A 21,815-nucleotide genomic window follows, 5' to 3' on the forward strand; every position below is an offset into this window, starting at 1 on the left:
CTTTGCCAGTCGGGCAAGTTGCTTCATTTTACAAATGTGTTTCTCCACAAATGGGGGGCCAAACCGGTATGCTTTCGCCGTCGTGCGGAAGGCATTCCATTCAGTGGCCCCCCTCGCGTGTGCCAATGAAAAAAAGATGTTCGTTCGCAACTTGGTACATATACGTCACCCAAATGTGTAACGCCCTCTGGCGCAAAATGCGCGTTTTTTTTTTTTTTTTTTTTTATCCTTTGGGATGGCGGCGGTGGCTCGGCGCGTCTGCGGGATGACCAGTGTTTGTAAAAGTTGTAAACATTTGCAAAAAAGGCGAAATGGTTAGCAATTTTCATAATTTTTTGCGTTCTTTCAAATGGCTTTCCAAAAGGCAAAGACGGAGCGGGGTAGACTGAACATGTTAACCGTTTTGGTATATCTCTCCGAAGGGAGCAAAAATGGAGAGGGGCATTTTGCAGGTGTGGTATTCCACCCCAAGGAAACGTAAACAAGCAGCCCGTCCGTTATTTCCACCGCACATAGCACGGGGGGGGGTCCCCATTTGGGGGCACCTCAACTTGTGAGTAACGCGGAGAGCGGTACGAATGAAAAGGGGGTGAGAACGCGAATAAAAAAAAAAAAGGCGCATCCGTAAAATTGGAACACCTATGATGGGATTGCCACACCTATGATGGGATTGCCACACCTATGATGGGATGACCAAATGGGTAACTCGGCAACGGTCTTGGGGAGGAAGCTAAAATGCGTAGGAATACAGATGGTTCCTTATTCCGCCAAAGAGAGTGCCAAAGCTAACCCCGGCATTTACCAAAACGAGGAAGTTAAGCAAATGGGCGCAACAGCCATTTTGCATGAGCGTATTTATTATGTGAATAATTTGGCCCCCCAGTAGGGGGGTGCTCACCTGGTCAGTCCCATTTGAGCATATGAGAAACGTCCCATCATTCTGATACGTTAAGGCGCAACTACAGTTGGCCAATTTTTGGAGGATGTTCGTAATATAGGAAAGCATATCTTCATTACCAAATGGGCCAGTAAATTTTTTAAAATATAATTTTAACACATAATTTGAAAGGGCCCTCTCAACATCCTTTTCGAGACGCACGTAGGTTAAAATATTCTTCACCGCTTCGTAACAGTTATCACTTCTATCCTGGTATGAGGTTAAAAAATTCAAAATGCAAATTTTTTGGAAAAATAATGTAGCAATTTTTTCACCCCGTGGGGCTCCTCCCTTGGAATGCACACTGTAGTAATTATTTATCTGCACAAAGAGCCACAGAAGGTGATTGACCAACGGTTGGCTATTCACATAGGGTAACACATTTTCCAAATATTCGAACGTATCATTCACCATATGTTTGTACGCATAATGGAAAAGGAACTCGTCCAAATTTTTTATTTCCTTTAAGTTTAAGTTGATCAGATTTGCCTGAACATGTTCATACACATTTGGGTTACTTTCGCGCAGGGACGCGAGAAATCGTTCGTTATTTTGGTGAAATGTTCTCCCATTTGGTGAAACATTCGAGGGATTGCCATTGTGTTTGCCTCCCTGCACAGCCTCACAATCGCTACGTATACGTCTGTGCAAAGTTGACAGTAATGCCGCTACTTTCTCTAAATTAAAATTGGCTCGGCTGGAAAAATCCTTGCTCGTGATGGCGCATTTGTAAAGGTACCCCATGTAGGACAGCACATAAACATTGCTAACATGTTCACATGTCAACTTGATGTATGGGAGCAACACATTCGCGCCGCTTCCTACGTCCAAATGATTTATAAAGTAAAGGAGCATGTGCTGGAATTTTTTTTGCCCTTTCAAAATGGAAAGAAGGGTAGGGAGGTACTTCTTGCAGGGTTCACTTCCCACCGCAATGTACTCATTAATGTTGCTCAGAAATGTTAAGTTTGGGGTGCAATTGGGCACGCCTGGTTGGTCCCTTCCGCGGTGTTCGTGGGGAGCTATATGGCTACTTTCAGCGCGATGGGTGCAATTTTTCGGCCCACCGATCGGGTTGCCCCTGTTGTTCATTTGAGGGAGTGACGTGTCTGAGTGGGCTTCCCCCCTCGACTCACCCACGTTGTGCGCCTCCCCGCAAGTTTGATCGGTACCGCCACAGGTAGGTGGTTCCTTCATGCTGATGCAGTTGCCATCTGAACTACACCCATCTGAGTAGTATGCACCGATAGCGTCTAACACCTGTACGCACTTGGACTCATTTTTGGACGCCTCCTTTGGGTGGGTCCTCCTTCCGTAGTGGTGATTCTGGTTTGTTTGCTTTAGCCTACCGTCGATAAGGTTTAACAGGTGGCACTTTAGGCGGTCCCCCTTCTCCATTTCGCACTTCGCATCGGTGTGCTCACCCAAAGGGTCAACCCCTTTTCCTGCTACTTCACCCACTCGCAAAAGCATGAACAACTTGCGGAGGGGTAACTGAGTTAATAGGCCAAAATTATCCCCCAGGAAGAGTGCAAACTGGGAGAAGTACTTCCGGCGGGTCTCCTCCAAGAGGGTTATTTTTTTAATTCCAGAAAGGTGATAAAAGCATTTAATGAGGAGGTTAAATTTATTCACCTCATGAATGGACTCCTTTTTAATTTTGACCAGAGGGGAAGACTCCCCCTTTAAAATGAACTCAATATTGCCCACCTTTAACGAATGCATAGACCCTTCGATCACTCTGATGAAGTGGTCGAATAGTTCCTTTTGATACTCATTGTACTTGCTCCATATGAATAGTATTTCCTCAATTTGGTTTAGGAGCAATTGCTCTCTCCTCTTGTAAAACAAATGGGAGGTGTATCTTATCAGTTCCTTCGCAGTGGAGCGAATTTCATGGTTCACGCGGTTGGTTATGTAGAGGGACGAGGCACCCTCACCATCAGCGCCAGCGTAGTGGTGGGCACGTTCGTCTTTTCCCAAAGGGGGCTCAACCGAGGTGGAAGTATCGCCATACATGGCAGTATCGCCGCAAATGGCAGTATCGCCGCAAATGGCAGTATCACCGCAAATGGCAGTATCACCGCAAATGGCAGAACCACTTGGACGCCCCACCACCCCGGGCGATTCGCCAGCCGGCCCATTTCCGCAGCTCCCCTCGAAGGAGACATAAAACAGGTGAATTAAAATCAGCTCACTCGTTTTGAAATTAAAAATGTTATTTATCACATGCTCGTTTATTTTTTTCAAGTGCTCCACCTGGACGCCGTGCATGATGAAGCTGTGCAACGTTAGGAGGACTTGCTGGGGGGTCAGCGTCTTCAGGGAATTCATCACGTAGGAGTAGACCTCCTTTATGTTGCCCCCGCTTAGATGTTTGGCTCTGCTTGCAAGTTTGCCTCCTTTTCCCGCTTCGTCATAGCTAAGCACAACTTCATGGTACCAGCCGAGGGAGTCCTCATTCCTCAAATTGGAGAGCACACCACCGGCGTATTCACCAGACGGTTCATACGGCATGCCTTTTCTTCTCCCCACTTTGTTAATGGTAACATTTTTGTAAAGGTAGCAGAATCCCAAATGGGTGATCTGTGCGTCGTCCCCCTGGCTGATGCCCTTTTCTCTCTGCTCACTTGGAATGACATCCTTTATTAGCCTAACGAGGTGGCTGTTGTTCTTTAGCTTGCTCTGTAACTCCCTATTGGTGAGGATGAAGCGGCACCCCCCCTGTGTGAATTTCCTTTTTTTGGCGAATATCACCTGTCTTTTTAGTTTCATTCGGAGCAGCATGGTGTTTCAAACTTTCGGGGGTACTCGCGTGTGTCTCTTTAATGACGGGGGGAATCCGTCAAGTGCAGGGACACATCGAAGGGAGGTGTTCATAGGCGCTTCTTTTGTTTTTCATTCTTTTTTCCTTCCTCCTTTGGTGAGATAACGGCCAGGGCGGGCTCCCCTCGCTCGTGGTCGTTGCACAGGGGAAAGTGTCCCTCCCCCCACGCACATTTAGCAGCAAACATATGCACTGCTACATTTGTGGGGAAAAGCCCGCTGGGTGGTGCCCCCCCAGGTGGAATTGCCTTACCAGGATGAATCTCAGCCTGAACCGGATTGGAAGCGCAACGGGACGGGTGAGGCGGGGAAAAAAACGCACCTCGAAAAGTGCTCAACTTGGGGCGCGGGAAATTCCTGACTGCAACATTTAAAAGGGAACATTTTTTTTTTTTTTTTTTTTCCGATAATGTAACTTGAACTAATTTTAATTTTTCTCCCTTTCGCATATTCGCCTCGTTCTTTTTCCGCTTCTTTTTTTTTTCCCCCAATCACATCATTTTTCGAAAGAAGAAGGCGAGTATTATCCTCCCATTTGGGTGAAAAATACTGGGGTAAGGAGAAAAAAACGCCCCCTCCCCCTCCACCAAATGGCTAGCTTATTTTTAGAACCTTCTTCTTTATGGCTCAGCAATTGGCGAAACAGAATTGTGTAAACGAATGGGCCACGCATTGTGGTATGCCAAATGTAGTTGCGTCATCTGTACGTGTATACATGCGTGTATGTTTTTTCCCCTCGGGGGTGGCACCCTTGGAGAAAAAAAATTTGCATGAAAGGGGCAAACATAAACATGCACAGGAAAGGGAATTCTGTTCACCGTGCGAATGGGCATTTGTGTTGTACTGTACTGTATTGTATTGCATTGCATTGTGTTGTGTTTTTTTCTTTTTTTTTTTTTTTTTTTTTTCCTTTCTCTCTTCTGCTTAGCGGCCGAATAGGCTTCCCCAGCTGTGCCCCTTTTGAACATTTTGAGAAATTTTCTCCTTTTCAAAGTTTATCAGTCGTAAGTTTATTGCCTACCAAGTGGCGCAACTCCAGTGGCTCGCGGCGCACGTGAGATTCGCTCTTCCCCTGGAGTTTCCCATTGGGCGACCGCTCAACCGAAATATAGTTGAGTGAACCAAAAGTATAGTTGAAGATAACCCCTCGATGGTGGAGCAAAGCCCTCCAGGTTAGCGGCGCAAACGTGTACCAGCAAATCGCTGCAGCGTAACCTCAGCAGGGAAACAGCAAACCGAGCCGTTCTGCCAATAAAGATAAGCGGCCATTCTTAAAGAAACGAAGAAGAAAGAAGCTGCATTAGTGGGCCGTACCCCAAGGGAGTTTGCCAAAAGGGGAAAGTTATTCCCGTTGGGAACAACTCTGGAGAGCTCTCAAATTGTGGGAAGGTCCCAACTGCAACGTGGCTTTCAGGTGTTGAGAAACCGTTCGAGGAAGAGGGGCAGGCCACCACCACCCCAGGGGAACATCACCTCTGTGTTATAGAAGTACATATATAGGAGCATATATATAGGTAGGAGCGTGTTGGGGGGGAAGCCACTGCCTTGACCACCTCGACTGTCGCGACTTCCCCATGCAGACACACCCTTTGGCAGCCACTCGGTGAAGGCGCTCCGCGTGAATGAAGAGACCCCATCCAAATCAGTCAGCGGAAGGCCCTCGTTACGCAGATTCCTTTTAAAGTATACGCCTGCCCTGCCCACCCACCTTACACGAAAGGTCACCCCAAAAAAAAAAAAAAAGCGCGTTTACCACAGAGGTGAAAAAAAGATGAACTTTTTGCGAAGCAGGAAAGGAGGAGCGGGGGAAGGCAAAAAAAAACCCCCAGAGGAGGAGAAAAAGGAGGAGAAAAAAAAACAGAACTTTCTCAAAGTTGCGTTCAACTACGTAAAGTACATTTTGGATAACAAAGTGAAAAGCAAATATAAGTACTCCTTTTTTATGGGTCTGTTTATAATTTTTTTAATCTTCAATGGGTTTTTTCAAATGCTGCTGGAGTTTTACCACACGCATTTTTACAAATTCAAGTACATTGACGTATCTGACACGGACAAGTTGAAGGAAATCTTTTTCAGCAACAAGCCATATTTGGTGTACTGCAAAAATGATAAACAGGAGACAATTCACCCAGCCATTAATTCCAGCCGGTCAAATTTTCCAGACATTCTTAACATTGCAATTATTAACTGTAATAGTTTACTTCCAAGCAAGCAGACCGTCTATGAGCGTTTCGCTATGGACCCCAAGACGAAGGCCTTCATCATTTGCTACGGAAGGAAACCAAAACCAATTACGCTAAACATGCTGAATAACAAGAAAAAATTCGTATCATTTGTGAGGGAAGCGCTAGTATTTAGTGTTCCTTTTTTTTCCAAATTTCCGCAATTTCAAACCAAATGTTTAAATAAAAATAAAAAATGCATCCTCTTCATTTGCGGAATTCATATTACCAATAGGGGCATAAAATACAATTACATTAATGACATTTTTGTTAATAATAAATATTTTGATATAAGTCCTATGATTTTGGACAATAGGAAGTTTTTGCTCAAACTGAGTGATGAGGTGTTTTCCTCCTATAATAAGAAGCGGGATATTCATGTGCTTTGCCTTTTTAACTCCCCCGAGGGGGAGACAGACCACTACTACGGGTACTTTTACAAGGACGATTTTGAGGACTTCCCCAAGCTGTCCTCCTTCGTCTCCGACTGCATGAAGGCCACCGGCAAGAGCCCCGAGGTTGTCAAGCTCTCCGCCGTCCCCCAAATTAAGTACAGGACGAGCAAGAAGAAGTGATTGTGCGGCGGTGCTGAAGCTTTTTAGCGGGAGGAGCGTACCGTTTGGGGGGAAAAGCGCAACCGCCGCCGAGGGGTCTCCACTTTTCATGCATGCATCAAATGGGTAGCCTTTTTTTTTTTTTTTTGTGTAAATACGTGTTTGTACTTCTTTAAGCCGACGCCACGTTGAATAATTCAACTTAAAATTTTAATGCCTATCAGTTGCGACGTTTAAGGGGGAGCTCCAAATGGGGAAATTCCAAATGGGGAAATTCCAAATGGGGGAATTTCAAATGGGGAACTCCAAAAGGGGGAGTTCCAAATGGGGGAACTTTCAAATCGCGGTTGGTCCACACGCAGGCGCTTCGCGAGCAGCGACGGAGTTACACAAAAAAAAAAGGAAAGTGGCAAAGCGGTTGTAGTGGCGAAGCAACCGTAGTGGCGAAGCAACCGTAGTGGCATAATCCAGCACATGCGTGTCCCCCCCCCGCTTACAAACCAGTGTGACAAAAAAAGTGGCGGCCTCGCCGACGCGCGCGCCGCGTAGCATTTGAGGTGTAGCTAAGGGTCTGCGCGCACCTCCCCAGTGAAGCGTTCACATGAATGGGCTCTGTTATGAGGTTATAAGTATGCCGCCTGGGCGCTTCCCCCACCGCTGCCCCACCGCTCCACCGCCGCTACCCCACCGCTACCCCACCGCTACCCCACCGCTACCCCACCGCTACCCCACCGCTACCCCACCGCTACCCCACCGCTACCCCACCGCTACCCCACCGCTACCCCACCGCTACCCCACCGCTACCCCTCCGGCTTGCCCTTATCTGGCTGATCGTCCCCGGGCCTGCCCACAATTCTGTTGTACACATCTCTAAAAAAATTGGAGTGCGTAACCTGGAAGCTTCTGCTATCACGCACATTCTTCCTGTTGGGAAAAACGACTTTCATAATTTCGTCGTTTTCCTTCTGCAATTCTAGTACTTGCAATTTGAGCGTTTCCAGCTTATGGTTTAACACCGTTTCCTTTTTCGCCTCCTTCAAACTGTTCCTTTTGTACTCAGCTACAATGATTATGGCCGCCACTAAAAAAATGATAGTCTCTCCAAGCAACTCACTCCCTACGTTAACTGATTTGCTCTCACTTATATAGGAGCTGTAATTAACGTTGGTCGCATTTGCGTTGTAAAATTTTTTCTGGATGTACTGCTCGAAGAAATAATACTTCTTCCCACAGTAGATGCAGATGCTTTTAAATTTTTTATTTTCTATGGCTTTCTTTTTTATGTAGCCCGATATGGGTTTGCTAACTTGTCTTATGAGAACGATTCCGATTTTGAAAAGGGGAATCATTTTGGGGGGCGGGCGTATGTGCGTGGGGGGGTACAAAGAGGTGAGCTTGCTGGGTGACTCTTTCGTTACGCCTGCATTTTTTTCTTGCCTGTATAATTCTACTTCACCTGTTTGCCTTATATGGCTTCCCCTTTTTGCGCCCCCTTACTGGATGCACGTTTTTTCCCCCCTTTTATCCCCCCACGCGGTGTCTACTTTGAAACGCCTCGTGTGCTCACAGAGGGGCTTCTCAACTGAAGCAACTCCAGTGCAATTACGGATGGGCGCATTGGCAAATGGGGGGAGTGGAGAGGCAGAGGGGGGGGGAGAAGCTCTTTCTCTGTGCCGTAGCGTACTCCCTTTTTTATGCTTCTATTCTGGTGACTTCTACTCCCTTTTTGGAGGCTGCGCCAAACGGACAACGCTAGAAAGGTGCTGGAAAGATGTGACAGGTGGTCTTGTTTTCCCTTCCTCCTTAACTCAGCTCTCTCTTGGCAAAATGGGGCAGGAAAAAGGGAAAGGACGAACCTGTAAGCGAATTCGAAATTTTTATTTTTTCCCCCCCTGGTTTGGAGATACACATAATAAGCATATCGGATTATGCATTATACCTACGTGGTGATTTTTTTTTTCTTTAAATCTGCATTGTGTTTATTTATTTTTTTTTTTTACCCGTTTATGGGAGGGGAAAAAGGTCGCTTCTTTCTCATCTTCAGTTCTTCCCCGCTCATATTTATTTATATATTTATTTATATAATTATTTTATTTATTTTTTTTTTTTTTCTCCCCGCTTTGCACTCAATTCGTGTAAGTAACACCCTGTGCGAGTAAAAAAAAAAAAAAAAGTTTCTTTTCACATCTTCCCTTCGTTTATGTAATCAATCTATAAGTTGCAAAATTCTGCCCTCCGCGTTTCTTTCCGATTGTTTGACTGTTTGATTTTTTTTTTTTTTTCAAATCTCGACCTGCTTAAATGCTCATTTTTCATTTCCACACTTCTCCGGAAACTTCGCTCAGCAGCTATTTTTGCCGCGCCGCATGACCCGCCGTCCCATCGCTGCCATACCGCTGAATCATCGCTACCTTACCGCTGCATCATCGCGCCCTATCGCTGCCCTATCACTGCTCCTTCACTGCTCTATCACTGCCCATATCGCTGCCACTATTTCAATGTCATTACCACTCGTCATTCACTTTTAATTTTTTTTTTTTTTTTTGGGCTCATCTCCATGGCGCAACTTGCATTGGAAAAAAAATAAAAACAAAATAAAGCAACCGTTTGGTAACGCAGCAGGGGTGAAAAAGGATCGCCGAGCAGTGTATTTTTTTTTTTTTTTTTTTTTTTTTTTGTTTACTTCTTCCCCCTCTTAATGATCGCTCCCGTACGGCACCACAAAATTAGGAGCTTTAAAGTGGAGAATAAATTCGTCATATCTCCACATGTGGCAAAATGTATATGCACTCCTTTGGTGTAACTCTACATACAATTTTGTACTTATAAAATAAAAGGAGTTTTCTTTTTTTCTTGCTCTTTCCCCCTGCACATCATCATCATACAGAGGGGCCATACTCTATGCACATACAGAAGCACGGCATTTGGTTCCCCCTTTATGGTGAATGTTCTAAATTAAGGGGGAGGGGGGAAAAAGAAAAAAATAGTAAAATAAAGCAAAAAAATAAAGCAAAATAACGTAAAATAAAATAACTGCCACCCCCTTTTGGAAGCCGCGTGTATCAGCATGAACTCCCGTCCGTGGAAGTCCCTACGAAACGAATTAGCTCCACCTCGAAGGAGAGAAGCGACTCTCATAGAGGGTTAACCAGGCGCAACGGGGACGAGCACAGTGGCAAACGCGCGTGAAGCCGGGCGGCTTGAGGTAGGCCATGGAAATTGCTAGAAAAACCGCTAAAGGGGGGATCAGCGTAAACGGGGCGCGGACAAGGTCGGCGGGTTCGTGTGGACTCAAATGTGAACGAGCGGCTTGATGGCATTTCCAAGGAGAACATCCCTCAGAAGGTGTTTTTTTTCGGGGGCGATGCGCAAGCCCGGCCCGACCTCGCGAAAAAAAGGCTGCTCAGTAGTAGTGGCAGTGATAGCGGCAGTGATAGCGGCAGTGATAGCGGCAGTTGGGACCCCGTAACGTTGCCGAACGGAACCCCCCTCAGTCGCGGGGGCGCAAAGAAAGTTGAGCAGCCCGAACAAGGGGGTGTCCAAAAGGGGGCGTCCAAACGGTAGGGAAAAGATGAAGCACAGCAGGGGGGGCCAGCCGAGCGAAAGGGCCAACACGCTGAGGAGGAGCAAGTACCAGCTGAGGGGCAAAAAAAGCGAGGCAGGCAAAAATGCACAGGAAGAAGAATCGGATGGGAACTCCAACGAGGCAAGTGATTCCTCCCTGTCTTGTTCGTCCAAATATATGACAAGGGAGGAAAATGTAGAGGAAAGAGGAACCTTCCACGATCTGCGAAACGGCCAGCTGATTCGAGACGGACTCAACTGTGAGGTAGACACAAGGGTAGACCTCCCTAATGATGAAGCGAACTACCAAAAGTACTCGCTCCACCATGTGAGCAATGCATTCACGAAGCAAACCCTGGTGTATGACCACTACAAAAGGAAGGACATCCTCCTTAGCCTCTGGTGGAAAAATATGATAGACCTATATTCAGACATTTTAATAACCAACGTGTATAGCAACGTAAGCAATATAGATGTGCTCAATATGAATCGAAAGGTGAGGGAAAACTACGAGTACTTGAACGAAGGCATTGTCTTGTTTCACAACTCCAGTAGGAGAGAGAATTACAAAATGAGCATCCTACGGGTGGTTACAAAGGAACAAGTGAACAAGAAAAACGAAAAAGAAATTTTCTACTCCTCATCCCTCAGGGATAACACCATCGATGACTCTTTTAAGAAGTATTATAAAAATAAATATAAAAACATCCCAGTTATTAAAAGGTACAACTGTTTGAATCTTCCCTATTATTGCACCAATTCTAGCATCCTGTACTGCGGTAGGGATGGGGTGAGCAACCAGGGGGAGAGTGACTGGGGGGGAGACGCAGGGAACGTGATCATAGCGGGCAAGTCCATACGGGGGAATATATTCCTCTACAATGTTGGCAAAACCATCGACCGGATTAACAGGATGGAGGATGAGGAGGCGGAGGACAGGAGAGTGAGTGAAGATGGGGGGGGTAGCAGCGGTGGTAGCAGCCGTAGCAGCGGTGATAGCAGTAGTAGCTGCCGTAGCAGCGGCCGAAGCAGAGGCACCGTCCGGGGTAGCGCCAAGGGGAGTAGCCTCGTGGAGGGGGAAGACGAAGCAGAGGAGCGCGAGGAGGGAAGGACCACCCCAAGTCGTTTCAAAAAAAACGCACAAGTTGTTAATAGCAAAAATGGGTACCCCCCAAACTGGGATAACCATCATAGTAGAAAAAACAAATCATCCGAAAGTTATAAAAAAAAAATAAAAGACCGAAAAATATGTGATGGGGAATTACTACTCGAATTAGTTGGGCATAAGAAAACAGGAAAGGGTCTTTTCTTCAGAAATAATTATCTCCTCAGCAATGGGGACGACAAGAACATATTCATCTACGACATTAATGGCGGCACTGTACGGGGCAGCGAAAATAAACACGAAAACGATCACGTCAATGTCTCTAAAATGAATCCGTTTATCTCGATCAAGACGAATGAGCTGTATAGCAATGTGCGGTGGCTGTACGACTCGCTAGTCATCGGCTCTACCTACAGTGGGTACTTCTCCTTGTTTGACATCCGCATGAGGAACAGGAGCGCGGGGGGCGTTGGCGGCGGGGTTGGCGGCGGGGTTGGCGGCGAGGTTTGCAGCGGTGGCGAGGTTTGCAGCGGTGGCCGCCTTGACAGCGGGGGAGGCGGAGCGAGTGCTCCCCCCCACCACGGCGTGCAAACCCGCAGCAACGTGGACGTCCACTCCGTCCACAAGAAAATCACAAAGTACGAAATATCCGACATTGACAAATACAACAGCGACGATAACAACCTCATCTGCATGAGCTCGCTAAACAACATTTTCATTTTCGACTTGAGGTTTATTAATAATAACTTGCCTTATAAAATTATGCACGATAATTCATATAACAACTATAGCATTAATGAGTCCTACTTTGAACCCTACCAGACGGCTGTGCAAAATGGAGAGTACAGCAGCAGCACCAATGTGAATTACTTTTACGACCATTCGTATAATAATTATTATAATGAAGATTTCTTTAACTCGGATACTTTTATTCACTCTCTTTTTTGGTGTAACATTGAGGGGTTTAACTACATCGGGTCGCTGAACAACAAGGGCATCATCAATCTGTTCGACGTGAACAAGAGCAAGCACCACTGCGTTTTCACTTACGGCTGCAAGTACATCAAGCTCTTCAGGTTCAACCCCTTCAAAATTAACAACTTTGTCTCCGTGGACAAGAACAACATCCTCATCCTTTTTACCCTCCCCGACCAGATATACAAGAGCGACTTGGACCTCTACCTCCAGGACAGCCTCCGCGAGGGGTAGCCACGGAGCGGCGGGGGAGCGGCGGAACAGCCACACCCCCACATGGTTACCCTGTGCTGTTCCCAACCGCTCAATCACCCAACCGCTCAATCACCCAACCGCTCAATCACCCAACCGCTGAACCGCCCAACCGCTGAACCGCCCAACCGCTGAACCGCCCAACCGCTGAACCGCCCAACCGCTGAACCGCCCAACCGCTGAACCGCCCAACCGCTGAACCGCCCAACCGCTGAACCGCCCAACCGCTCAACCACCCAACCGCTCAACCACCCAACCGCCATCAACAGAGACACACATTGCAGGGCAGGGTTGGCGGAGTTACAAATGATGGGCGATGCTTTCGACCTCGCGCGGGTCCCCAACGAGGGGGGCGACTGGCGTGGAGACCGCCGCTCCGCCCGGCACAGCGCTTGGCTCCCCCTGCAGGGTGAGGCCCTTCATTTGCTGGCGGCGGCCGGGGTTCTGCCGATCGAGCTCCTCAATGAGCTTCTTCTTTTTCCGGAGCACCTTGGCGGTCCTTCCCCGGTAGGACTTGCATTTGAACACGTCCACCTGGGTGTGCCTAACGGCATCGCTAATCATGGACGGCCTACGGTATATCTTCAAATTTTTAGGGGCGTATATCTCGAAGACTTTAATGCCGCGCCCAGTGACAGAGAACCAGCAGAGGTCTCCAATGACAATATCGTCGATGCTTTCGAAGTCTTTCCCAACCACTTTGACGGTGTGTTTCACGAAAGGCTTCAGAAGCTCAAAATCGGCCTTCACATGAGGGGGGTACAAAAAGGAGCATTTTTTTCTCTCCAAAAAAGACTCCACTTTTTCACTTCTGCACATGTGGATGGTAACCCTATTGGAGATGTAAAGGGTTAGGAGAGTGAAGGAGCCGTATACCAAATTTATATAGCATAGACTACCCAGTATCAGGGACGCATTTTCCTTCAGCTTATAAGTGAGGGGTTGAATCCGTTTGTGGAAGGAGATGCTGTTCAAATCGATATCCTTGTAGAGAATGGAGGAGTACTGATATTTGGTTGGAATCCCCATGGTGTCAATAATTTTTATATTTTTTTTTAATTGAAAAGTGTTATAATTTAATGTTGTATATGGGATGTTCGATGTGGTAACACCTCCTTTTTTTCTCCTACTGTAGATGTCTCCCAAATGTTTATAATTAATATATTTTAAAAAAGAATTTACGAAAGTTGACTTGCCTACATTTACACAACCGACTATGTATATGTCCGTTCCTTTCTCTAAATCCACGTGGAACTTCATTCTTTCCTCTAACACATTAAAATTGAAAAACTTTAAAGCCGAAATGAATATTAAATCATTTATGTGTGCGTTTTTTATTTGCCTTACTAAGTTTCGGAACCAGATTTTTACCCTCTCCAGATTTGCCATTTTCGGTAGGCAGTCTACTTTATTAACTAGCCATATGATGTTAATGTCTTTATTTTTACATCCTATGTAGAGCTCGGGGAGGATTGTATTTTCAATATTTGTTATATCGATTAGGTACAACACTAGCGATTTTCTTTTCATTTTTTTTATTAAATTGTTCATGACCTCATTTCGGTCTCCTTCCACGTACTTGGCTGTGCTCACCTCCATTTTTTCCGCGTCCAGCCTTTTCATGTCATTTCGTTTTTTCAGGATGTCCCTTTTCTCGTAGATGTTGACGCTCCTCCGGTCGATGCGGTACGACGGGTCGTGGTAGTGCCTTTGCCCAGAAGCCACCTCTGTATCCTCCATTTGGGAGTCCACCTCCCTTCCCGCGTCATCAGTTACGCTGCTTTCCCTTTTTTCCTCCTCAATTGGTGCGAAGCGGCCATTTGGGCCCCCCCCTTCCGCCGCCTCTCCTTTTTGCGCCTCCCTCCTGTGTGGTGAAACACCCCGCCGATGCTTCCTCCCGCGCGAAAGGTGTTCCAACAAAATTGTCGCTTCATTTTTAATATTGGAGGCTTCCGTTGGGTTGCTCATCTGGGCGGGGGAATCGCCATCAAGGGGTGGTGCACCTTCAACGGGTGTACCTTCGGGGGGGGTACCTTCAACGGGTGTACCTTCGGGGGGGGTACCTTCAACGGGTGTACCTTCGGGGGGGGTACCTTCAACGGGTGTACCTTCGGGGGACTTCCCCCGGGAGGCGTGTTCTTCCTGTTCAGTCTGTGTGGTGGATTGTCCCCCTTTTTGGGTACCCCCCTTCTTCCCCCTACGCTTCACCCCCTCCTGCAGCTGCGTCCTGCACTTGATAATATTTTCAATCCTCTTCGTGTCCACCTCGCACTGCGTGTCTGCACATTTATAATGCTGCAGCCTGTAGCACCTCCTGCACAGAATAATCTTCGTCTTGACGCGGAAACTGGGGAAGTTATTCACATCGACCTTCACCCCATCAGGAACTGAAGCCACTTCCTCCCCCTTCACTTTGGTGTAGAATTTTATCCTCCCATTACTGTACTTTTCATACACGCTAAAGGGGACGAACCCAGATTTTCTTTCGTCTGTGGTTTGGAGGAACTCCCCACATCCTATGCAGGTTAGTTTCCTTAACGGGTTGACGTAAAACTGGTCCTTTTCAATAGCCAAGAGGGAGTTATTTTGGCTGCTAAATTGTGGGACCCTTACGTGTGGGCGGTTCAAACGGGCAGCAATGTGATACCTGCTTCTCTGGAGAGCGTTCTTCAGAATTAGGCCAAGCATTTGTGGTGTTCGCGTGCATGTGGGGGGGGTGATGGTCCTTAGCACTTCCACTTAATGGGGGGTAACCACGTGCCTATTGCATGCACAGGTGTGCTACTTTATTTTTATGTTTCTTCCCTATCGCTCTGCGCGTGGTAAGAAGTTTTCGCTCGCGGGGGGATTCGTGCGAAAGTCGCGTCGAAGGAATGAAGGTTAGCTTTTTTTTTTTTTCCCCCAAGTGTGAAGCAGTAAATATCGCTGAGCAGGAACATACGTATGCGGTTTGCTCGCTTGGAAAAAAGTTCACTCTTTAGTAGTGGCACCAATCCGTCACTGCAACATTTGCAATTTTTCTTTGCGAAGAAATGCCTTTTTCAAAATGTGGAGAACCCGCGACAAGGGCGATGTCGTGAAAGGGCGCACATGCGGGAGTAACCACACTGCATGCACTGTTGCATATGTGCAAAAGGAGGGGGGGTTTCCTCCGAGTACCCCCGTTTTAGGGGCCATAACATACGTGGTTTCCCCCACTCCGTCGGAAAAACAGAGGGGCAGCTCCAATCACCCACAGGTGAGCGTTTCCACAAAAATTTAATTCTGCTTTGTGAGAAGTTGACGCATCGCTCAGTGGGCATGGCGTGGGCATACCATGGGCGCGTGGAAAAACGAAACTGATGGTAGGCGTAAAAATGCAAACGCACGCACCTATGCCGGCCCGGCTTGCCATTTCCTGTTCGGCCGAACAGGGCGTGTACGCAGATAAACGCTTTAAAAATTGGAACAAACAAAACATGGAGGTAGGAAAAAAAAAGAAACTCTTAGAATGGTGTGCGCCAGGCAGGCGTGAAGAATTTCAAAATGGGCGAAATGGCCCTCGTGAGCAGAAGTGAGGTAGAGGCAATGTAGGAGCAGTGCAGCCGCGCAGCCGCAACGCCGCGAGTCAGCCGCCACGCCGCCACGCCACGCTGGGGTGACGACATGGTGGCTGCTTCCCCCTGGTCGCAGCTTCCACGTGGGGGGGAGTTTTCCATTTTCCCCCCTTTGGGAATATCGCAGCACGCGCAAGTGGAGTGCCTACCCCCCCTTGGAGGAAGAAATCATCAGCTCGGAATCGATTTCCAAATCCGAAATGACGCACTGGTAAAACTGCTCTATTTGCTTAATATGAACGAGCTGACTTTTGCTTATAAAATTGATGGCCATTCCTTTGGTGCCGAATCTTCCCGTCCGTCCGATACGATGGATGTACGTTTCCATGTTCACCTTCCTGTTGGAGAAACCGTTTCCATAGTTGTCTGAAATTCTCCCTTGGTAGACGTAGGGGAGATCAAAATTGATGACCAAGCTGATGGTGGGGACGTCAATCCCCCTGGAGAGCAAATCTGTGCAGATTAGAACCTTCGAGACGCCACTCTTAAAATCGGACATAAGGGTATCCCTCGTTTTGGGGTCCATACCCAGCACATTCGCCTTTTGTATTTGATTTCGTGTAAACCTGCTGATCACACTATCGGCGCAAATGAGAGTTACATTATGGCCACGCTCCGTCATATACTGGTAGAGACTATAAGCCGAAACTTTAGAATTCACAAAAATGACGCACTGGGAAATGCTCATGGAGCAGTATAACTCAGATAGGTAGTAATACTTCTGCTCGTCATTTTCCGTGAGGAGATAATACTGCTTCACACACTTTAACGTCAAATCCTCCTGACGGACACTTATTTTAGATGCACGAGGGGCAAACCTATCGGCGAAGGTTCGTACCTCTTCATTATACGTAGCGGAGAAGAGAAGAATTTGGCAACGCTTTGGTAAAAACCTTTTGATACTTTCCACTTGGGATGACATATTATTTTTTATATCAATTAAATCATCAGCTTCGTCTAGTACAAAAATGGACACATGCTTAGTGTCTACATATTTCCTCTTCAAATAGTCCAGCGTCTTTCCTGGGGTTCCCACGTATATTTGGAAGCCTGCATTTTTATTAAATCTTTCGCAGAGCGGTACAGCTAGGAATACTTTCACCGTTAGGTACTTGGTGAATTTCCCCACAACTTCATAATTCTGTTGAGCGAGTTCCCTCGTTGGACAGATACACATGGCTTGCAGCACCCCTTGGTTTCTATTAATTTTGGACAGCATCGAAATGACAAAGGTGAGTGTTTTTCCTGACCCATTTTGCGCCTGCGCTATTAAATTCTTATCGCTATTTAAAATGTAGGGAAGAGCCAACCCTTGTATTTTCGAAGGGGCAAAAAATTTTAAATACGTGAGAATCTGTATAAGGTCATTGTCTATGTTTAATTCTTCCCATGTGTTTCTCGAGCGATACAGCTTAATGTCTCTCACTTCTTCGTTATTATCATTGCTTAACGCTTTGCTGAAATCGAAATTGGTTAGCTTCCTCTCCTTCTCATTGCTATTGACTAGGTTCATATTTTCTATCAAGGAGATTGCTTCTTCTTCGAGTGGCTCCTTCGTATCTGCGTTTTCTATAATGTAATCATCGTCGTCGTTGACCAGAGTTTCGAATTTCTTCTTCACCACGGTGCTGCTCTTTTCAGCTTCTTCCTCCTCCTTCTCATTGCTTTCACTGGCACCTGCTGCGCCCGTTCCCTTGGTGAAGATTCCGTGGGCTGTTTCCCCCTGTGTGGCGGCCCCGTCTTCGTTCTTCTTCCCGCTGCCAAAGGGGGTGCCACCGAACCCGCTGAATCCGCTAAAGGGGAACTTGTTGCTCGCACTGACGTTTCGGTTTTTATCTTCGCCAAATTCGGCAAAGAAACTTTTTTTTCCGTCTCCGAAAATGCTTCCTGCGCTGGGAGGTCCCTCCTTTGCGCCATTCCCCGTGCTGTTTAATCCGCTGGAAAAGCTGAACGTGGGAAAAACGTTTTTTTCAATTTTGGTGCTAAACAGGTTTAGCAGTTTGTTTCCCGTCTGTTTCACTTCCTCAGTTTTTTGGGCACCATCTGTTTGTGCTGCCTCTTCGTCTTTCTTCTTTCCCGCCTCTTTCTCCTCCGTTTTTTTGTCTCCTTCCCCCGCGGTGCCGTCTTTGCCCTGCCCGCTCATCATGCTCAGCATGGTTTGCATGATTTTGGGGTCGTCCTTGTTCCTCTGCAGGTAGTTCAGCAGCATGTTCATGACGTCCTCCCCGCCGGCTGCGCCCTTCGCGTCGTTTGTTCCCTCGTTTTTCAGAGCATCTTTGCCTTCGCTCTTGGCATCGCCTTTGCCTTCGCTTTTGGCATCATCTTTGCCTTCACTTTTGGCATCATCTTTGCTTTCACTTTTCAGATCATCTTTACCTTCCACCTTAGTGTCCTCTTTCTTCTGCTCCTGCTCGGCGGGTGCACCCTTCACCCCCTCGTTCGTCGACTTGTCATTCGTTTTTTCATCGTTGGTTTTTTCGGCACTGGGGGTTTCCTCCTGTACGCTCATTTTGTCAACCGGTTTGTTTGATTATGCTGTGTGAGGGGGGGCTTCAAAGCGGGAGGAGTACTCTTTTTCCTCGGGCGCTTTCCTACTCACCTAGGGGTGGGGCAAAGCGGCTACGGATACAGCTACCTGTACGCCTTGCGAATTCCTCTTCAGGAGTTGCCGCTTTAACACTGGCGCACGCAGGAATCTGGGCGCTCCAGCTCTTGCACAGCGAGACTGGGATGTACACTCACCGTAGCAAGCGCGCAAGCTGAAAGGACCCCTTAAGGATATCCCCCCTTTGACCAACCGTTTTCCTGCTTCGTTGCTTTAACGTGCGTTGGGGCCTTTTATTAAATAGCCCTGCATCTGGCTGGGGAACATATTATATATATGTGCTTACCTTCTGCAGTTATAAGAGTAACTACTGTGGGGTTGACACAAAAGAGAGGGCTTCTATTTTTTTTTCCTTTTTCATGGCTTTTCTGGTAGCATATGCCGATTTGCCGCTGTTACGTTGTTTATTTTATGTAACTTTTTTTTTTTTTTTTTTTTTTTTATCTCAGGAAAGAGATTGGCTAGTGGGAATTTACGCTGCTGACTCCTTTTCACTTTGGCTTATCTTTCCCGTTCGCATGATGGAAGGGATTTAAAGAAGGTAAAATAAAACAGCAAAATGGTTAAAAAAAAAAAAAAAAAAAGAGAAGCAATTTTGAAAAGTGGCGAGTTCCCATCGAAGCAGTCACAAATTGTCATCCCCAACGATGTAGATATATTTATGCATACGCATATGAGCAGCGCAGAGCGGCACAGCACATATGGGCGAGCGGGCAAGCGGACTAACGGAAGAACAAACGAACGAACAGACGAACAAACACGAGGGCAAACGCAGAACGCACGCTTACACTCCCGTACATTTTCGTCGCGTTACATTTTGTGCCTGGGGGGGCACAACCAGTGTGCTCATCTCGTGCTAGCCACACAAGCGTTTTTTTTTTTCCCAGCTTTTGTTCGGCACGGTGAGTGGTAAGCGATGAGTGGTGATTGGTGAGCGGATATCGCAGGGTGCATTTTTTTTTTTTTTTCCACCATATGTGATATGAAAACATAGGCAATCCCTTCGATCTTCAAAATGGCAAATTATGCTACATGCTTGACAGTAGAAGCGGGATACCGCTTTGCTGCGATGCTTCCTTAGCGAGGTGAATAATTCCAAAGGGGGGGAGAAAAAAAAAGTTCTGTTTAGCTAGTTGTCGCTTACGGTGCATCGCGTAGGGGCTAACAAATTGACCATTTATTTCCCCCTGTGGAAAATAACATAACGCTGGGGGGATAAGTTCTTTTTTTCTTATTTTTTAAATAAATCACCACGCGAAGGGTGAAGGAAAACAAATATATCCATTTTTTGCACATTTAAGATAAATATATGGTCAAAAAAAAAAAAAAAAAAAAAATGGCATACCAACAGGTGTTAAATAACGCGCAAAAAAGTATCAACAACGGAACAAAACGAGAACTTGCAGATTGAATTTCCTTTTTTCAGCGCTGCGATATTTTGCTGTTTTTCTCCATGCGTTAGTGTAGCTTAAATTTGAAAAGTAAAAACGACGTAGTTGCACTTGCGCGATTTATGGAAACTTTAAATTTTACGACAGTAAAATGGGGGAGGCCTGACGATTTGCTTCCACGTTCGTTCCATTTTAATGTGTGAAAAGAATTGATAAAATAAGTCGCTCCTTCTGCATTCAAGCACATATGCATTTCGCGCCGACACCCTATTTGGGTACGCCATAAATGGGCTATATGCGTTCTGTGTAAGGAGAATGGGGAGAGCCTCGCATGCACTGCGCCCCCCGTGCAACACCGCAAAACGATCTCTAAAAAAAAGAAGCTTTTGCAAAATTGAAAGGACGTGAGTTCTCTCAATATGTATAAATGCATCCTTCACACACACAAAAAAAAAAGGTCTTATTTGAAAAGATGAGTAAAGCGCAAAAAGATTGTCTCGTCTCCGGTGCGGTTCTGACATACAGGTGCCATTTTTCCCACGAGGGAATCATTCGTACGTAGGCATCTTTCGCTCAACTGAGAACGGGGGCGATGGGAAGGCGCCATCCACCCAGTGGATACATCCTGCAAGTAGTCGCGCAGAACCCTTCTACTTACCAACGGCACATCTACCCACTGAACACCTTCTTGTAGAGCTGACTCAAATTGATGCGGTTCAAAAAGGTGCCCACGACTTTATGCTGCTCCTTGGAGCACTTCCAAAAATTAAATAAATTGTAAAAGGAGAGAAATAGGCACAGAAAGCAGAGCAAAAACCAGCAAAACTGAAAGGACATCAGCATCTGTAAGGCCTGACTCAGCCATATTAAAAAGTTTGCATACAGTGCGTACCAAAAAACCTTCTTGTCTGTGCCATTCAGCAGGCTCTCTTCCGACGACTTGAAAATTATTTTGTTGGAGTAATCCTCATTGGCGTCGATCCACCAGATCATCTTCACCAGGAACCTTAAATGGTGGAAAAACAGGGGGAGGGGAAAAAAAAAACACGTCACTATATTAGCGTCACTATATTAGCGTCACTATATTAGCGCCATTATATTAGCGTCACTATATTAGCGCCACTATATTAGCGCCATTATATTAGCGTCACTATATTAGCGTTACTACCTCCTCGTTATTGTAACCCCCTTGCGCTCTGTTTACCCACCTGCCGGTAATATTTTTAACCAAATAAAAATCCAGCGAAACTAAAAATAGGGTAACCGCAAACGTGATGATGAAGTCATGTTCATTCGATTTTTCACTTCGAAATAGGAAGGGTCCTAGGAAGTATCTGCGAGGTGGGCGGCAAATCGAGAGAAAAAAAAAAGGAATCACTTTATTTTAACTAAGAAGTTTAACCCGCTTGGTAAAACGAACTTCACGATTTAAACTCGCTGGGTGAGGTAAGCGGTGTTTCCAATTCATTTTGAAATGGCAACCACTCACATGTCTGCTGCTCAACATACGCATGCATTCATTACAGCGACACGGCGAGGAGCTTAAAAAAAACGTGGGCGAAACAAATGTACGGGTGGTTGGTTTTGTTGAGGAAACTGTCAAAGTAGATGGTCAGGTCGTTTTTATCAAATGGCGTAGGGTTATTCACACTGAAGGAGTGGTTAATGCTCATGGGGGTTCCTAAGCCGGTTGGGAGCTGCGCACTTCCCGAGTCATTTTTGGAGCTAGCAAATGGGTGTCTGTCCATTTTGCTCTAGGGGATAGCGTGTGTGGGGGGGAAGTTCGTT

The 21,815-nt window shown here is 46.4% G+C and overlaps 7 protein-coding genes across 7 annotated transcripts, besides 6 other annotated features; 2 read left to right on the top strand and 5 right to left on the bottom strand.

Moving 5' to 3' along the window:
* Nucleotides 1-227: 227 nt before the first annotated feature.
* On the bottom strand, nt 228-3,712 carry PVX_117485 (hypothetical protein, conserved; the record flags this gene model as incomplete). Its single annotated transcript, XM_001615742.1, has 1 exon — nt 228-3,712. One exon carries the CDS (start codon nt 3,710-3,712, stop codon nt 731-733), a length of 2,982 nt encoding a protein of 993 aa, XP_001615792.1. The 3' UTR covers nt 228-730.
* A 1,822-nt stretch (nt 3,713-5,534) lies between these two features.
* On the top strand, nt 5,535-6,560 carry PVX_117490 (hypothetical protein, conserved; the record flags this gene model as incomplete). Its single annotated transcript, XM_001615743.1, has 1 exon — nt 5,535-6,560. The coding sequence occupies one exon, from the start codon at nt 5,535-5,537 to the stop codon at nt 6,558-6,560; it is 1,026 nt and encodes a 341-aa protein (XP_001615793.1).
* A 779-nt stretch (nt 6,561-7,339) lies between these two features.
* PVX_117495 (hypothetical protein, conserved) lies at nt 7,340-8,451 on the bottom strand (the record flags this gene model as incomplete). Its single annotated transcript, XM_001615744.1, has 1 exon — nt 7,340-8,451. Exon 1 carries the CDS (start codon nt 7,886-7,888, stop codon nt 7,340-7,342), a length of 549 nt encoding a protein of 182 aa, XP_001615794.1. The 5' UTR covers nt 7,889-8,451.
* A 1,659-nt stretch (nt 8,452-10,110) lies between these two features.
* PVX_117500 (hypothetical protein, conserved) lies at nt 10,111-12,417 on the top strand (the record flags this gene model as incomplete). Its single annotated transcript, XM_001615745.1, has 1 exon — nt 10,111-12,417. The coding sequence occupies one exon, from the start codon at nt 10,111-10,113 to the stop codon at nt 12,415-12,417; it is 2,307 nt and encodes a 768-aa protein (XP_001615795.1).
* Nucleotides 11,294-11,322: a microsatellite.
* Nucleotides 12,418-12,662: 245 nt separating the features above from the next.
* Nucleotides 12,663-12,683: a microsatellite.
* Nucleotides 12,684-12,713: 30 nt separating this feature from the next.
* Nucleotides 12,714-12,749: a microsatellite.
* Nucleotides 12,736-15,123, bottom strand: PVX_117505 (hypothetical protein, conserved; the record flags this gene model as incomplete). The annotated part of the gene is made up of 1 exon (XM_001615746.1): nt 12,736-15,123. One exon carries the CDS (start codon nt 15,121-15,123, stop codon nt 12,736-12,738), a length of 2,388 nt encoding a protein of 795 aa, XP_001615796.1.
* Nucleotides 12,748-12,843: a microsatellite.
* Nucleotides 15,124-16,176: 1,053 nt separating the features above from the next.
* Nucleotides 16,177-19,156, bottom strand: PVX_117510 (DEAD-box RNA helicase, putative; the record flags this gene model as incomplete). Its single annotated transcript, XM_001615747.1, has 1 exon — nt 16,177-19,156. The coding sequence occupies exon 1, from the start codon at nt 18,538-18,540 to the stop codon at nt 16,177-16,179; it is 2,364 nt and encodes a 787-aa protein (XP_001615797.1). The 5' UTR covers nt 18,541-19,156.
* Nucleotides 17,203-17,223: a microsatellite.
* Nucleotides 17,605-17,624: a microsatellite.
* Nucleotides 19,157-20,684: 1,528 nt separating the features above from the next.
* PVX_117515 (hypothetical protein, conserved) lies at nt 20,685-21,775 on the bottom strand (the record flags this gene model as incomplete). The annotated part of the gene is made up of 3 exons (XM_001615748.1): nt 20,685-21,033; nt 21,236-21,361; nt 21,552-21,775. The coding sequence occupies 3 exons, from the start codon at nt 21,773-21,775 to the stop codon at nt 20,697-20,699; spliced, it is 687 nt and encodes a 228-aa protein (XP_001615798.1). The 3' UTR covers nt 20,685-20,696.
* Between the last annotated feature and the right edge of the window lie 40 nt (nt 21,776-21,815).

This window comes from Plasmodium vivax, chromosome 12 (genome assembly GCF_000002415.2).
Source record: "Plasmodium vivax chromosome 12, whole genome shotgun sequence".
Lineage (NCBI taxonomy): Eukaryota > Apicomplexa > Aconoidasida > Haemosporida > Plasmodiidae > Plasmodium > Plasmodium vivax.